The following is an 18,315-nucleotide window of genomic DNA, read 5'->3' on the forward strand; positions in this document are numbered from 1 at the left end:
GGATTCCCAACCACTGTGCCACCAGGGAAGTCCAATGACATGATATTTTAATTTGACTTTTTGTGTCATTATTTACCATTGATACTGAGCAATCAGTCATTTAATTTTGAGTCATATGGCAAGGACTTGGGAAAGGGAGGTTGAAAAGGGGCTGATTATCACATTATGCAGGTAAAGTTTTGTCCATGTTGCCATCTGCATAATATTTACAAAATAAAATAGTTTTTATTTTTTATTTATCCACTGAGATTTTGAGTGGACTGGGGTTAAAATCAGGGAGAACCACAAATGTATCAAATTAAGGATTATGAACTGTAGATGATGATATATCAGATTCATTCATAAATATTTGCTCTTTCATTCAGTCGTGTAGCAGACATTTATTGAGGACTTGGGGGCTCTCTGCTTGGTTAGAGTTGGTGATTTCAAATTAGACACAGTCCCTTCCCTGGGGACACAGTGCAGCAGGCAGACCTTGGGAAGGCAGGTGCTTTGGCTTCTAGCCTAGAGCTCAGGGAACACATAGAGCAGGGGCTTCTCCAGGTACAGGGCTGGGACTGCGCTGGGCATGGCCTCCCACAAACAGCCAGCATTGGAGCTGAGTCTCAAAAACCGAGGTCAGAGCTTCCGGGGCAGGGAGAGGTGGGGAATGCAGAGGGGATGGAGAGGCAACCTGCCTCACTGGGGGCTGTGTAGGTAAAGGCGCAAGGTGAGAGACGGGACGGCTGGCTCAGGTCCTGAGGAAGCACTGTCGTGTTTAGTCGTCCATCTGCGTGCCAGCACCGTCCGAGGTGCTGAGAGGACATTACCTCCAGACATTGAGACAAGGCATTTGCACTCTGAGGCTTACATCTTAACGGGTGAGAGTCAGGCGACAAAGGACTAAATAGATAAATAAGATAGTTTTGGGTAGTGATACTTGCAAAGAAAGAAAAAAACCAGGTGATGTGCTTGTGAGTAAACTGGGTAGGGATGGGCTGAGGGCTCCCTTAAATTGGATATAAGGAGGTCCTCTCTGAGGGGACCTGAAAAGAAACCTGAAAGATGAGTTGTTTAGTGGGGGGTGGGGAGCAGGGCAGTGCTGGGAGAAGAGCGTCGGGCGTCTGGGACAGTAAGTTCAAGTTCGAAGAGCCCTGAGGGGTGAAGTTTGAAATGCGAGGGAAGTGGTTTGGGATGCTCAGAGAATCTGGGTCTGTTTGTGAACGGATACGTAGGATGTGAATTGAAGAATTGGAAGTTTCCTTTGAAGGCTGTTCTGTGCAGGAATAAGTGTAATGTCGTTAGACTCAGAAGGGCCAGGTGTAAGTTCAGGTACTTCAAGGACTGGGCAGCCACATTAAACAGCCTTTATAAAACCCAGTTTCCTCGTCTTCAGACTGTGCATAGTATTACCTACCAGGTAGGATTGTTATAAGAATTAAAGACACTAAAGCACGTGAAAGAAATCAGCATAGTCCCCTCCCCCCAAGAATAATGAGTTCAACAAATTCTGGTTAAGTTATTTTTATTATTGCATGGGGAGCCATTTAAACATCATAAGCCTGGAAGCAAGGCACAGTCGTATTTCTGTTTAGAAAGCGCCTTCTCATGATAGGGTAGAGAATGGATCGGATGGTACCATGTGAAACAAATAATAAGTGTTTCTAATACACTATTTTTTATTCCCAGGTTTTGGGAAAGGATCACCCCGATGTTGCCAAGCAGTTAAATAACTTGGCCTTACTGTGCCAGAACCAGGGCAAGTACGAAGAAGTAGAATATTATTATCAAAGAGCCCTCGAGATCTACCAAACAAAACTGGGGCCTGATGACCCCAATGTGGCCAAAACGAAAAATAACCTGGTACGTTGACAGAGGTACAACCTTATAGATAGAGTCAGATTACTTTCTTCCTGAAACCTGGACTCTGTTTCATAGTTTAACCTATAAATAAGAACGTATGCTTCACTTACGTATGAAGAATAGTAAGTACTTTGTTTTATTTTAAGGCATCCTGCTATCTGAAGCAAGGAAAATTCAAGCAAGCAGAAACACTGTACAAAGAGATTCTCACTCGCGCACATGAAAGGGAGTTTGGTTCTGTAGATGGTAAGAAATACACTTTTGTTTCTAAGCAGATGCAGTTGTAGGATGCGTTAAACATAGTGATTTCCATGAAGCAAAAGGATAAAAAAAAATAGTGATTTCCAGCTTGAACTTGGTAATACCCAAGTCATCACAGTATTTTCAAGATAGAATTTAATTTGAATTTTAGAAATGATTTTCCACGGAGCGCTTATTGGAGAGGACGTGACCCAGTCTGAGTGAGTGCCCATCGGCTCATCATTCATCATCCAATGACCATGGTGAACCCTGCATGCCTGCCCTGGCATTACCGATAATGGAGTCATGCAGCCTGTGGTCAGGGTGATGGGCCACGCTACCTTCACCGGAGTCCACACGTGCTTTAGGCACAACCTAGATGCACTGACTCCAGAAAGCCTTCCTGGAGTCATTAATGCTTTCTAGAATTGCTCTGTAGTACAGTGGTTCTCAAAGTGCCGGCAGGAACCAGCAATTTCAGCACCAGTTGGGACCTGTCAGAAATGCAAATTCTTGACCCATCCCAGGCCTGCTGGATTGTTTGACGGCCTTAAAGAGCTAAGGCCTGTCTCCTTTGTATCCCTTAAAGTATTGTAGGTGCTTAATATTTTATAAGATTTTAATTGCTCAGTAAAACAATGTTTGTGTGTTACGTAAGGCGTCTTCCCACTTTACTACCTATTACATAAGGATTTCAGAATGTGGACAGTTGTTACTAGCGTGTGGGAAACCTTAGAATTCGTGGGGAAAAAGAGGTTTTGATTAATATTTTCTTCTATAGAGAGTTTCTAGAAACCACTTTTGAAAAATCTTGGAAAAGTGTATTAGTTTTTTTCTGTTAACAAGTGGAGCAGTAAATCTCTTACTATCAGAAGATCGTAATGCCTCAGGCTCATCATTTTGAAGATGGATTCCGTTTGCAGTTGTGCCGGGATTGGAAAACAGCCCACCTCCCTGGACCTGTACAGTTCACAGGGACCTTTCATGTCCTCGTCTAACTGTAGAGGCCTTGCTGGTTTTGTGTTGATTCCAGGCCATCTCCTTAGTGCTTCTTTAAAAAAATTTACTCTTGGGGAAGACTTGTTTCCTTGCGATTTGCTAGCTTCTTTCTACTAAAAATAGTAGCATGAAGTCCAGTTAATTGGGTTCTAGTTAAAAGCAGTTTTTCTGTACTCGGATTTATCCTCCACACAAATGTTAAAACGTAGGACAGAAAGGCATTTTTTCTTTAGGCAAGATGCACATGTGTCCTGGTTTGCTGTCGGGGCATGGCTTTCAGGTCACAGGGCCTTCTTGGCTACAGTGCAGCATTGAAACCCATGACCTGGTTTGTTGTCAGGAAACCTAGTTCTCTTAACTGTGGTGGATTCTTGTCTGTTCTAACAATAGGCTTAGATTAGTGCATAAAGCTAAAACTGCAGTAAATAACAGTGTTATTAAGCTTTAAATACTGTTCACTCTTTTTTTTTTAATAATTGTGATACACAATTATTTTTCAAGTATTTAAACAATTGTACCAGCACCACTAACTGAATAATCCTTCCATTCCCCCCACTCATTTGTAAGGTCCTATTCTAAATTCTTTATCAAGTCAAGGATTTTGTTGCTGGTGGTAGTGGTAGTGGTAATGGTGGCGGTTGTTTTTCTGCTGGACCATTCCTCTCCATTTATGCAGGTATTGATTCTTGTACCAGTTGCACATCTTCTTGGCTGCTGAGGTTTGCAGTGAGGCGGGTGGGGGTGAAGTTAGATATGTGATGTGACAAAGTCTGTAATTACTCTTCCTTTTCAAAACTTCCCTGGTTAGTTTCACTGTTGTTTTTTTTTTTAATTGAAGTATAGTTGATTTACAATGTTGTTAATTACTGCTGTACAACAAAGTGATTCAGTTATATATTTACATTCTTTTTTTTTTATATTCTTTTCCATTATGGTTTATCATAGGATACCTGATATAGTTCCCTGTGCTGTACAGGAGGACCTTGTTGTTTATTCATTCTGTATATAAGAGCTTGCATCTGCTAACCCCAAACTCCCACTCCACTCCTCCCCCACCCCCCTTCCCTTTGGCAACCACCAGTCTGTTCTCTATGTCTGTGAGTCTGTTTCTGTTTCATAGATAGGTTCATTTGAGTCATATTTTAGATTCCACATATGAGTGGTATCATATGGTATTTGTCTTTTTCTGACTTACTTCACTTAGTATGATAAGCTCTAGTTGCATCCATGTTGCTGCAAATGGCATTATTTCGTTCTTTTTTATGGCTGAGTAGTATTCCATTGTATATACGTACCACATCTTCTTTATCCATTTAGGTTGTTTCCATGTCTTGGCTATTGTGAATAGTGCTGCTATGAACATAGGGATGCATTGTATCTTTTTGAGTTACAGTTTTGTCTGGATATATGCCCAGGAGTGGGATTGCTGGATCCTACGGTAATTCTATTTTTAGTTTTCTGAGGAACCTCCATACTGTTTTCTATAGTGGCTGCACCAATTTACATTCCCACCAACAGTGTAGGAGGGTCCCTTTTTCTATACCTTCTCCAGCATTTGTTATTTGTAGACTTTTTAATGATGGCCATTCTGACTGATGTGAGGTGATAACCTCATTGTAGTTTTGATTTGCATTTCTGTAATAATTAGTTATGTTGAGCATCTTTTCTTGTGACTGTTGGCCATCTGTATGTCTTCTTTGGAGAAATGTCTATTTAGGTCTTCTGCCCATTTTTTGATTGGGTTGTTTGTTTTTTTGTTGTTGAGTTGTGGGAGCTGTTTGTATATTTTGGAAATTAAGCCCTTGTCAGTTGCATCATTTGCAAATATTTTCTCCCATTCCGTAAGTTGTCTTTTCATTTTGTTTATGGTTTCCTTTGCTATGCAAATGTTCACTCTTTTAAAACCAGTATTTAAAACTAGTTTCATTCTTCTCCTATGACATGCCAAATAATCCTAAGAATAGTTAACCACATACTAGTCTTTTAGTTAAAAACAGTTTAAATGTGTAATCTTATTTAATTTTCTCAACAGTCCTGTGAAGTGGGTCACACATTACTCCATTTTAGGAGCGAGGACACTGCAGGCTAAGTGACTTGCCCAGGATGGGTAGCTGATGAGTGGTTGGATTGGGTGGGAGCACAGGTTTTATTCTCCAGAAACCTCAAAAATAAGTGAAGAGATGGGAACATGAAAATCACCTATAATTTCATCACCCAAATATGTCTTTTAATTTTTTTAGTGTCTTTCTGTCCTTTTCTGCCTATTGATTTGCATAATTGAAACCACACTTTATATATAATCATGTATACTGCTTATTTTCCTTTATACTTGTAGCTTAAGCATTTTTCATGTCATAAAAGTATTTTCATAACCTTCACTTTTTAAAAAAAATTTATTTATTTATTTGTTTTTATTTTTGGCTGCTTTGGGTCTTTGCTGTGCTTCAGCTTTCTCTGGTTGCGGTGAGCAGGGGCTACTCTTCGTTGCAGTGTGCAGGCTTCTCATTGTCGTGGCTTCTCTTGTTGCGGAGCACAGGCTCTAGGCGTGTGGGCTTCAGCAGTTGTGGCACACAGGCTCAGTAGTTGTGGCACACGGGCTCAGCAGTTGTGGCTCGCGGGCTCTGGAGCGCAGCCTCAGTAGTTGTGGCACACGGGCTTAGTTGCTCCGCAGCATGTGGGATCTTCCCAGGCCAGGGCTCAAACCCGTGTCCCTTGCATTGACAGGCAGATTCTTAACCACTGCGCCACCAGGGAAGCCCATAACCTTCACTTTTAAGACTGCTTATCCTCCATGATGTGGGTGCGTTAGTTGTCTGGAAGCTTTGGATGAGTGGTATGCGTCAGTGCTCTCAAAAGTGAAGAAAATTTTAAAGGAATATTGATTTGTAGTTTTTCCATTTTTGCTCCCAACATCTTACTACTATTTCTTAGACTTTTGTTTAATGTTAGTTGTTCAAATTCTAAATAGTCCCAAGTGTTACGTGAGGGTTCTAGCGTTAAAAGTTTCCTTATAGGGACCCTAGCATTTGTCCATGTTTTTGATCATTGCCTACCCTGTCTAGGTAGGTACCTTTGATTCCATGTCTTCTGTTCACAGAGCTGCATGTGAATGGCCATTTCCTACTGGTTTCTTGTGGTCTGGTTCTGTCTTCATAGTCTTTATTCTCCATTGTGAAACCTTGTCTGTCCATGATGTGAAAAGTAATATCTGAGAAGGATCATACGGAAAACAAAACAGAAACCTTGCAGTTGCTGAAATTGACAACTTCCACTTTGTGGGCTCTGTTATGCTTCAGTTTATAGTATGTTATTTTTTCTTCCCTAGATGAAAATAAACCCATTTGGATGCATGCTGAGGAAAGAGAAGAATGCAAAGTAAGGACATACTATTTCGAGAGATTCTAAATTGAATATATTGCTTAAGATAATTATTCACTTGAAATTATTTGCTATAATTTAGGGAAAGCAAAAGGATGGGACTTCTTTTGGAGAGTATGGTGGCTGGTACAAAGCCTGCAAAGTTGACAGGTACGTCTGCTTAACTGAAAAACAAAGACACAGCTGTGGAAGGTGCTAATGCTTCAAAGGTAGCTTGTAAACGACCGAGTGTGTAAGTTCCTTAAAGTGGTGTGGTTGCACAGTCCCTGATTTTCCCCAAATTCCAATAAAAACTCCATAACTTTGTAAATGAGGTAATTCATGTGCACAAAACCCACCGTAATATGGGTCACATGGGTAAAATATTGGTTCTGTCCATTAATGCTGTGTCTAAGGCTAACTACCAAATCGCAGGAGAAAAGATGACTAAATAGAGACACAACAGTTAAGGTGGCCATAGAGCAAACTCACGGGAAACAGGCCAGCAGACGTGCAAAAGCCAGCACTTTGCAGGTGTGTCCGGGTGCACACCCCAGTCTCTCCCGCAGCCCTCAGGGCCTCCGTGTCTGCAGAGGGTTGTGTGAGCTCCTTCACCAGCAGCCCATGAGCCTGTGTAGATGCCCATTTCCTCTTCTGACTGCAACACCTTTCCTGCAGTCTTTTTCCTATTTTAACTTTTGCTCTCTCTTTAAGACTTAGTTTACCAGTCTTCTATTTCAGAAAAACTCTCTGAACCCCTAGTTTGGAACAAGTACTCCTTATTTGGGTTCCCCATAGCACTTAGCATAACTTCTGAGTTGCATGTGCTTTGTTTCTCCCAGTATTCTGTAAATTGTCTCAAAGACATGGAGTATAGCTTCTTTATTTCTAAAGCGCCTATCATCAGTAAGAAAGAAATCTCTTGAAGTATATCTATACTAAAATGAACTAGATTTATTTCTCGTTTCTTAGTAAGAGTGCTCTGTGAGGAGTGCAGAAACACTGTCTGTGTCCACACTGTTCATCCTTTCGCACACACAACCGTCATTCTGTGACTCAGATCTCATTGGTGATGAGTTTTTGGATTCACTTTGCTTCCCCTCTACTTGTAGAGGGAGGGGAGAAGGTAGATAGCAGCATTAAAACATGTGTCCTCTTTACTGCCTGGCACAGTCAGCTCTGCCCCGGGGGTGGGAAGCCTGATGGTCACTGGACAGACCCAGAATAGACATTTCTGTTGAGACTGCTCGGTGGTCTGTGGGAGCAGCCACAGACTGGAAAGAACACAGGGGCATGTCCCATCAGCCACAGGGCTCAGTGCAGTAGGCAGGGGAGGCTTGACGTAGAAGAGCCTGTTAGAGTTTTACAGTTAAAAAAAAATACCATAGAAATTTAAATAATTTTAGCCAAACATAAGTCTGTTTGTCCTTTAGATTATGTGCTGTTGATAGTGGTTGCTCTAAAACTTATATTTTATAGTTTTGTATATCATATGCTTTCTTACAGTCCAACTGTTACAACTACTTTAAAAAACCTTGGGGCACTTTACAGACGTCAAGGCAAATTTGAAGCTGCAGAAACATTGGAAGAAGCAGCCATGAGGTCACGTAAACAGGTCAGTCAAAAACCTTCTGTTTTTAACTTAGCCTTCCGTTTTTAACTTTGAGTTTAATGATTCTCTTTTACGAGACTTATTGAAACCTTGATTTAGAAATAGAAAATGTTTACTGTTCTAGTTTGTACAAATAAAATTATATTGTTCAAGGGACAATATAATGTAAATATATGGTAAATATGACACCAAAAGCACGAGCAACAAAAGCAAAAGTCAGTCAATTAGATTCACCAAAATTAGAAACATTTGTGCATTCAAGGACACTATCAAGAAAATGAAAAGACTCACAGAATGGGTGGACATATTTGCAAATCACATCTGTGAGGAGGTCTAGTGTCCAGAATGTTTAAAGACACAAGGACCACCTAATTAAAAAACGAGCACAGGACCTGAATAGACATTTCTCTGAAGATGCTACACAACTGCCAACAAGCACATGGAAGGATGCTCAACATCATTAGTCATCAGGGGAATGCAAATGAAAACCACAGTGAGGTACCACTTCACACCCACTGGGATGGCTAGAATTCAAAAACAAAACAGAAATAACAAGTGTTGAGGAGGAGGTGCAGAGATTGGAACCCTTGTGCACTGCTGGTGGGGACGTAGAATGGTGCAGCTTCTGTAGAGAACAGTTTGGAGGTTCATCCAAAAGTGAAGCATAGAGTTCCTATCTGACCCTGCAAGTCCACTCCTAGGTATACACTGGAGAGAATGGAACACAGGTACTCAAAACAAATACAGCTGATTCTCGTTATTCATGGTACTTCTGTTCTGTAAAGTTGCTCTGAACACTGAATTAGCAAATACTGAACCATTGTTCCTAGGGAGATACAGAGTTATGTTCCTGGGAGCCTCTGGTCACATTTACTTCAACCGATCAATACATAACCTTGTTTTAGGTCTGCTTCTGTTTAAAGACACCTTATTTAGTATATGTTGTTGATTCATTAGCATCGGATTCATGGCCAGCAGCACTGTAACTTTTGCCTGGAGAGAGCTTATCTTTCTCCATAAGGCACACCCCAGCCTTCTTGCGCTTAGGAACACCAGGGGACACTTTAGCACTGCTCTCGGGGGCCGTTTTAAACAGTGAAATCACTGACCGAAATGCGGAAAACATGGCACCAGATGATTTAGACTGGGGGAGGGAGGATGCTTGTTTACAGTATAAGGTGAAACAAGAAAGCAGAGTGTCACCTTGTTCGATCTTAGCTGGGGATGTGCGCGTCGGGTGACTCGAAGTTTTCTCCACTTTGTGTGTCTGTGAATGACCATGAAAGCACTGCGAGTGTTGATTTTAGGATTACAAATACATTTTGGCCAGTAGGTGAATTAGCAAATACAGCCTCCGTAAGTGATGAGGATTGACTGCGCTTGTGCACATAAGTTCGTGGCAGCATTACTCTCAGTAGGCTGAATGAACAGACAGACACATGTTCGTCGATGGATGAATGGATACACGAGGTGGTATATCCATGGGATGGAATACTATTTGGCAATAGAAGGACTGCTGAAGCACTTTCCTTCATCAACTGAGGTATTTTAGTTATGCTGAAATACAGTTGTAAAGAACATACAGGAAAAAGGCTTAGTTCTTGCCCTTTAATTACCAGTTTTAGAGTAAGGAGTTAATGTATTACTGTGTATGTGTATGCATATAAAGATGGCAGGTTTTGTTTTCTATTTTTAGGGCTGGAGGGGCAGGTGTGGCTTTTTCCCCTGAATGGTGTATATGTAGCCTACTATGCAGTTGTTGGTTTATAGCCACCTTTTGGCCGGGATTAAAGTTACCCATGGGTACCTTAGAATTTTTTCCTTCAAGAGATTCTGTGCAGAGGGATTAGAGAAGGCCCAGCATAGGTGTTGTCAGTGGTGTTCTCCTAGCCTGTGCCCTGCAGGAGCCCCTTTCTTGAGTCCTGTCGTCCTTCCCAGGTCTTCTGACTCTGAGGGGCTACTGTTCAGGGGAGGGCGCCCTGCGTGTAGGCGGCGTGGGATTCTGGCTCGACTGGGAGTGGTCTGTGGTGCTCCTTCACCACCAGGCTTTGCTGTAAACCAGTGCCAAATAGTGTTTATCCAACCAGTGGTGTCTAGAGTCAGGAGCTGCAGATGTTTAGAGAAAGGGATGTTGCTAGTGCTTTGTTGAGAACAGCCCCTCCTGCGCCTGGGAGGGCCACGGTCTGCTTCACTGTGGAGGTCACCGCAGCACATGGTCTGTTTGGGTATTGTGCCCCCCTGAGGAGGAAACCTTGAGGGTGAGCGAAGGGACGGTATTTGCATGAGCTGTTTGGGTTGAGAGTCCATGTAGAACACAAGACATGCTGCACCTGGTCATCAGATGGTACTGAAATGCACACGGAGAACGTTTGCTGCTGGGTGTTAATCCAGTTATGTTTTCACTCAGATGTGCCTGGGGTGAACGTTGAGAAAGCAGGCGAGCGCTTGCTGCTGCTCAGCACTCTGAGGAGTAGGAACGTTTGCTGTTAAAATGCCTTTTGTTAAATTAGTGGCTGATTTTTAAAAATGTTATACTGAGAGCAAAGTAATCCGCGAGTTTTCAACCACGTACTTATTTTGGAGGCATGGAACACCAGGCACTTAATGTTAAAGTGTCAAAAACTGGGCAGTTTCCCAGCGTCTCACCATGAAACTTCCAAACATAGAGCAAAGTTGAGAGGATTTTATACCCGTGTACCGCCTCCGAGATTCAGTCACGAGCATCTCTCCCATCTATCCATCCTTCGGTCCTTTCTTTTTTTTTGATGCCTTTCAAAGTTGTATACCTCAGTACACTTCCTTTTAAATACTTCAGCGTGCACATCATAACCTGGAGCTCAGTATTTGTTTATAATTTTTTAATATTTGAGGTAAAATTTACATACGGTGAAATGCACAAGTCTTAAGTGTACATTCCTGAGAATCACTGTTCTGATTTTTCCCTCCAATGTTTAAGAACTTTTTTCCCCTAATATACATTTAGTTATCTTAGAAATCCCCAATAAAACTTAAGTGCTGATGGATCAAACCCTTTTCCCCCTGCCTGGCTCGCAGGGTCTTGACAATGCTCACAAACAGAGAGTAGCTGAAGTGCTGAATGACCCTGAGAACATGGAGAAGCGGAGAAGCCGCGAGAGCCTCAGCGCGGATGTGGTCAAGTACGAGAGCGGCCCTGACGGAGGGGAGGAAGTGAGTATGAGCGTAGAGTGGAACGGGGTAAGTACAGTACACAGCGCGCGCTCAGCCCGTGCTGCGAGGCCCCGGGCAGCAGTCTGGGCCGTCTCCCACCGGAGTGCTTTCTGGCATCTCCTGACTTACCTGCTAGACAGCCTACTTGTCTCAAATTAAGTACGAAAAATTAAGCTTTTTGTAAGTTCTTCTGCTAACACTGAAGTCTGTTATTTGTTTGAAGTAGTAATTTTCTTCTTTTTAGGAATCCATGAAAGCTGTTTGGCTTAACTTTGAGCACTTAAATGCTGATTGAGTGTCCTGGTTATTAAAGCATAATCCATAATTTGGTTTTATTTTAATATTAGGATTAGTGTGGCAGATAACTAACTCGCTTTTTTAACTTACCCATTTTCATTGCTAACTTCAGTGCTCCTAATTTCACTGACGAGGCTGCTGTAGATTTCGTTAGAATTAATTTAAATACTTCCAAGGAAAATGGTGATTCAAACAGAACTCGTCTGTAGAAGAGAACAGGTCAGGAGTGAGAATGTTAGGGTGGCTGCTCTTCACGCCCCAGCTCAGTCCACGGAGGGCCCAGCGGCTCACCGGTCTCCACGGTTACCTGCCGGAGGCTTTTGGGTCCCGAGCATGTGCCTCTATTAGAAACGTGTCACCTCTGTGGCCAGGCTGTGCCTCTGCCTCTGCGGAAATTCTTACCACTGCTGTTTCTCCAGTGTTGCCTTCTGGGCATTTTCTTTCTAGTGAATTTTTGTAACACGTGGGTAATTTTTTTGTACATTGAGCTGGTGTCTTTGGAATTCTGCTTTTATGGGGGAGGGTTGAATGCAGGATTAGCTTTAATGCATTCAGGTGCAGTGTTGATTTTTTTGAAGTCACGTAATGCAGTTTGATTGAAGTCATGTAATGCAGTTTGATTTTTTGAAGTCACGTAATGCAGTTTGATTAGGTAATTGTGCAGATGTTTTGCCAAATGGTAGTTTGGGACTTTCTTATAGTCTATCTTATTGAATCTATTTATTCTTTGGGATTTTCTACAGCTGTATCAATTTGGTAAGGGTCAGCACTCTAGTTGACATTTTGTGCAGAACGTTGTTGGCCAAGCTTTAAGGGAGAGCATCTCTTTCGACTGTCTTTACCTGGCAGCTCCCTTGCTTTGGTTTCCCTGTGCCAAGACAACCAATCAGCATCTGCTTTGACCACTCACCCCGTTGGGCAGTCGCCCAAAGGGAAATGAGGGTGGCGCTGCCCTACTCGTGTCCGTGTCCAGCCCGCACTGTGTACTGTACTCTCCCCGTGGTGGCTGTTGTCTGCGTGCTTTGTGTAGAGGGCCCCTCTTTTCGCTGGTCTTCAGGAGCCAGGGGGCAGGGTTTGATCCTTTAGAATGAAGTTCTGGAGGAGCTTTCTCTTGAGACAGTATTTCTAGGTCAATCTTTCTATGAAATCACGTGAAAATAAAATTATTGACATCTCAGAGTTCTATTACTGTCTTCAAGACTGAGACTTGGGGGTGAGGGAGAGCTGCTTTCATTCCTCCGTGGAGGGCGGGCGGGCGGGCGTCACGGTGCGGTGGGCAGAGGTGGGACCCCACCCCCGCCCAGTTCCTGCTCTCTGCCCTTCACCTCACATTTCCTCTCTCACTGTGGACATGCTGTCACTCAGGACGCACACACGCTGGGTGCTGGATACCTTTTTACTTGACTTTTAGACACTAGCGACTCTGCATCTTTGACAGAATCCACCCCAGGGCGCTTCGCCTGGGCTGGATCCAGGTGACTGAAAGAATCTAGATTGCCGGTCATCCAGTGCAGCGGTTCCTAAACTCACTTTGAGCAGCAGAAGGAACCCTCCCCTCAGATGGGGTCTTATGTGAAGCAGTGAGTAAATAGAGAACTGCTTGGGTTAACCAGGGAGGGACAGTCGAGAGCTGGTGCCTGAGGCCACTGCTCAGACCAGGACCGCCCCCAAACAGGAGGCCTTGGTTCTCAGACTGGTTTCCTTTGGAAGCTCTGAGGTTCTGAGAAGTTAGTGCTGCTCTCCCAACATTTGACTTTTGAGTTTTATTTTCAGAGCATACATTTACATTTTAAAAAGAGGCAGGAAAGGCAGTATGCACCCTTAGGTGGTGTTTGGTTTTTTTTAACATCTTTTTTGGAGTATAATTGCTTTACTATGTTGTGTTAGTTTTTGCTGTGTAACAAAGTGAATCAGCTCTACATATACACGTATCCCATATCCCCTCCCTCTTGCATCTCCCTCCCACCCCCCCATCCCACCCCTCTAGGTGGTCACAAAGCACCGAGCTGATCTCCCTGTGCTATGCGGCTGCTTCCCACTAGCTATCTATTTTACATTTGATAGTGTATATATGTCCATGCCACTCTCTCACTTCGTCCCAGCTTAACATTCCCCATCCCTGTGTCCTCAAGTCCATTCTCTGTGTCTGCATCTTTATTCCTGTCCTACCCCTAGGTTCATTAGAACCATTTTTTTTTAGATTCCATATATATGTGTTAGCGTACGGTATTTGTTTTTTCTCTTTCTGACTTACTTCACTCTGTATGACAGACTCTGGGTCCATCCACCTCACTACAATTACCTCAGTTTCATTTCTTTTTCTGGCTGTGAGTAATATTCCATTGTATATATGGGCCACACCTTCTTTCTCCATTCGTCTACCCTTAAGTGCTCTTTAGATTCAGCTTTATTGAGGTGTAATTGCGTGCAACCAGAGGAGCGCATTTGAAGCTCACCTTGGTTTAGAGGCTCACACACTGCTGTCCTCACATCATCTCTGTCCAGGTGTGAGGATAAAATGTTTCATGCTGTCTCTGCATGAGTGCAGATTTCCCTGAGATTACAGGGCAAGCAGACTAAGCATTGTTGCTATTTGCAGCCACTTTCCTGTGTGCATCAAGATTTTCTCTGTTATGCAGTCAAGATAAAAGATAAAAATAAATTGGGAGTTGAGGTGGGCGCTGAGGCTGGACCTGTCTGTAACTTCACGTTCAGATCACAGGTTCTCTGAGGCAGCCTCATTGTTCTTACTTGTTTACTTTATTATCATAAGAACTTGTTACATGTTTATAATGAGAAAATGCTGTTTAGGTTTTATTTTATATTGGGGTTCTACATTAGATTTTAATTTTTTAAAAAAGGATTTCAGCGCTCCTTAAAAAGTTTGGAAACCGCTGCTGTAGGGAAAGTGCTGAGCTGCTCTGTTGGGGGGACGCACACAGCCCTCCCTTGGGTTCTCACAGGACACTAGGCGCAGGCTTTCTCAGAGTTCAGAAGTAACATGGACCACAGAGGGCGGCGTGGTCAAAGACAAGACAAACTGGGTTATAATAGTTACTCCCTGCAGATACTGCAAGTCTGGGTCAGCAGAGAACTGAATTGTGTGCTATTAAGATATAAGAAACGTAAGGCTCCTGGACATATTCTAATTCACGTGAAGTTTCTGGATGAGATTCTTGACATGGTAGATAATTTGTTTAGGGAAGTACAATTCTGTTCTTTTTCTGTGTACCGTAGAGATCATAATTGAAGTACTTGAAAATGTAACTTCATCAAATGTTATTTTTGTGTAAACTGTTCAGATCTAAAAGTCACTGTCAAGATAAGTCTCTTATGGTCCTGCTTCTAAAGATGCAGATGCTCTGTGCATAGTGACCCTTTCTGGGTAAAACTGACTTCACGTTAACTGTGAGACGCACGTGTGTCAGTCACCGGGACCCAGGTCCCCACTGGGCCACGCAGGAGCCTCGGGGCTGCACTGTAATTAAGGAATTGCCCTTGCAGTGGTCCCACTAGGCCGCCAGGAAACATCACACGTCTTACATTCTGAGTGGGACCTGAGCTTCACCTGTGCTGGCCTTTCTGTTTTCAGAGTGCCAGTTCTCTACTGGGGTCCTTCTGAAGTAGCCCCACCCCCATGTACCCATTCTTTTCATACTGCTCCCCATGTTAATATTTCTAAAAGCTTTTAATACACTAAACTCTTTCCCAGGATTGCTGGGAATGAGGTAACTGTTAATTAGAAATAATGTAATTTTTTAAAAATAAAAATTAAACTAGGAAGACAACTAGAATAAACCAAAGAAGAATTTAAAAACACCAAATCACCTGAAATCCATAGATAATAATTACTGCCATATAATTCTTCACCAATACATTATACTGTTAATTTTTGTTCAGAAACCCAGTTTTTTGATGCAGATATTCTTTCATGGCAGTATAACGATCTAGACTATTCTGAAAGTGTTGGAATACAATGAAACCTCCCAACCCTCTAGTCTGTTTTGAGTAGAAATCCACCTTGTTTGGGTGGGTTTGTGCTGTCCTTCCTGGTGGTTCTCAGGGGAGAGGTTCCCAGCTGGTGAGAGCAAGGAGGGCAGGCAGACCTACCTGCTCCACCGCCCCACCTCCCCTCCAGGTGCTGCTCCCCAAGCCCAGCCTGCCTTGCCGGGGGGGGGGGGCAGCGGGGGGGGGGAGAGAGTGAGTGTGTGTGGATAAGTGTATGAAATGCTCTTGGAATCTGACTGAAATTACTCTTCCGTATTCTGCTGAGTGTCTAGTACAGGAATATTACAAATAGTACTACTATAGAGTAGCACTGAATTTTGAAATGAACACAAGGAGTTGTACTATTTATAGAATTATATTAACGTTTTAACATTCTATTTCTAAAGAGCAGCAAGAACTTATGTTTTCTTGTCCTCCCAGCATTGGTGGGGAGTTGGTAACAAGTTTTATTTTTCCATTTTAAAGATGAGAAAGATGAAGCTCGGGCTGGTTAAATGACTTGCTCAGCGTCGCATGGTGAGTCAGCGCGGGCGGGGCTCAGGTCCCCGCGGTCTGGGGCTTCCAATCTGCCAGGACCCAGGATGCGTTGCTGCTTCGGAAATCCTTTTTCTAGTTAATTTTATTTTGGATTATCAACTGCATGTTTAAAATGTGCTATAAACTTTAAAAGTCAGTGTTTCTTAACATTTCTGAAATGTCTAAAATGTTAGTGTTTTTCAGAGAAAGTCCTTTCTGATTTCAGAGAGAACTTTATAGTTTAGTTCTATGCGAGAGGATTTCTGATAGTTAAAGCTTTAATGAATGCACTCTTCCTGTGCATAGCAGTCTTTCTTTTGGTCACTGTCAATGTTTTTTGTTTCGGAATCTCCTTATGTACAGTAACTTGAAAACCTTTTTATTGTGAGTATCAAGGAGATGTCTAGCACGGTGCCAGCCGTGCTCTAAAAATGTTGAATTTTATTTTATTGAGGATTAGGAGTGATTAGTCTAGATTATGTAAAATGTAACATAAGGTCCAGTACCTGTTTCATACGGGGCTGACAGGAGCAGGCAGAAGGTAATTCCAAATACTAAAGCGGTAAAAATGCTGCTTAGATTTTGTGACCTAGAAATACTGTAAGCCAAGCTGTGCTGCGTGGAAACCGGCTCTTTTCTCATGAGTTTCACCCGGGCTTTCTCTCTCCGTTTCTGTCTAACAGGCCTAGCTGCCCTGTGTGACACTCACACTGTCTCCTGCATGATGGGCGGCATCTCCTCCAGCTTTTCTTCTCTCTCCAGTGCTGACGGCTGTGTTTAGCAATCCCCTAGGATTCTTGTCAGAGCTACACCGCCATTCCTTTCGGTGCTGCTGTCCTTTTGGGGGGTTCCTTATCTCTGTATACATGTAGCTTTGCCAGATATGTACTTAGTAATATAAACTGTGTTAATAAAACCATTTACTGTGTAATACATGAGTTTAAAAACTAAGAGCAATTAGCTGTTCACTTTGATAAGAGGTAGTTAGTAGTATCCCCCAGGTGTTACTGCAATGGCATGATGGTGACTGTGACACTACCTAGGCTGTCAGAGTAGGGCATGTGCTGCTCCTGTCGCGTACCGATACCTGCTGGGACCACCCTGGGCTCTGGGCGCTCCCCTTAGGATCGTGCTCAAGTAGAATTTGCTGTGTAGTCTTTGTGTGAAATTTTGACAATTCTGCTTTTCTCTACTAATCTTTAAGTGTTCAGTGATTTGTGTATTTGTGTCTTTCTAACTTCTAATAAACTCACTCCAACTGACCTGTGTCTTGGTGTCTGTCTGCTTGGTAGACCTTCTCACTCTTTCCATGGAATGCAGCATTGCCGTAGCTTCTAGAAGGGGTGGGGCTACTGTTAATCTTACTAAATGATTCATTCTGAGAATAAAAGTTGTTCTATACACATTTTTTTCACTCTGTGTATTTGATTTTCATATCCAGATACTGCCAAGTGTTTCACTTATTAATGTCTGAATCAGTTATACAAAAGCTGGGCACTCTTACTTGCTTCCTACAAGGCATCTAAGGATTTTTAGTTATTTGTATAGAATGAACGTATTGTTTAATTTTCCCATTACATTTGTAATCAACATTTAATAAAACTGTCCTATATAACTTAATGAAGAAACAGTATATCTATTGCATGTAGATGAAATTGTTAAAAGGAAGTTGCCTATGTCAAACCTAAATGTTTTAGGTCCTGTACTGTTTCATGGACCAGATGCTTCCGTATTTATTAAACATGGAGTTTGATTTTGGTGATCTTCCTAGAAGCTGCCTTAATTTCCTTGAGTCTTTCTGTGTATCTTTTGTTTCAAAACAGTAATATAATTAATTTTCCTTTGGGGATTTTGTTACTTTTGTTTGAATGAGCTTTTTCATGTTCAAAGGTTTTCATATTCATTGGATTATCTTGCATGAAATTTAAAATGGAGAGATTTCTATTTAAAGTGTATTTACATACATGGCAAATTGATAATTTCTGTAGGAGTCACATTACCAGCAAGTCACAGACCGGCAGGTCAACCACGATGTGAATTCTTGTTTTCATTTAGCTTTGTCTCTTGCGGGTTGGGAGGGAGAACCATGTGGCGCTTCACATTTGTTCACGTTTTTTTCAGGATGGCACTGGATCTTTAAAACGCAGTGGTTCCTTTAGCAAACTCCGGGCTTCAATTAGACGCAGCAGCGAGAAGCTGGTTAGGAAGCTGAAGGGAGGAGGTTCACGAGACAGTGAGCCAAAGGACCCTGGGTA

The 18,315-nt window shown here is 42.5% G+C and overlaps 1 protein-coding gene across 1 annotated transcript in view; it reads left to right on the forward strand.

Moving 5' to 3' along the window:
- The window catches only part of KLC1 (kinesin light chain 1), a 30,499-nt gene extending 12,662 nt beyond the window's left edge, over nucleotides 1-17,837 (forward strand). Inside the window, 8 exon segments of the mRNA XM_036844014.1 lie at nucleotides 1,669-1,842; nucleotides 1,989-2,088; nucleotides 6,407-6,456; nucleotides 6,542-6,609; nucleotides 7,945-8,053; nucleotides 11,105-11,266; nucleotides 16,010-16,060; nucleotides 16,744-17,837. Of these exon segments, the coding sequence (XP_036699909.1) occupies nucleotides 1,669-1,842; nucleotides 1,989-2,088; nucleotides 6,407-6,456; nucleotides 6,542-6,609; nucleotides 7,945-8,053; nucleotides 11,105-11,266; nucleotides 16,010-16,042 (696 nt within the window). The 3' untranslated portion in view covers nucleotides 16,043-16,060; nucleotides 16,744-17,837.
- The last annotated feature ends 478 nt before the right edge of the window (nucleotides 17,838-18,315 follow it).

The sequence above is a fragment of the Balaenoptera musculus genome, chromosome 2 (genome assembly GCF_009873245.2).
Source record: "Balaenoptera musculus isolate JJ_BM4_2016_0621 chromosome 2, mBalMus1.pri.v3, whole genome shotgun sequence".
In the NCBI taxonomy this organism is placed as follows: Eukaryota; Metazoa; Chordata; class Mammalia; order Artiodactyla; family Balaenopteridae; genus Balaenoptera; species Balaenoptera musculus.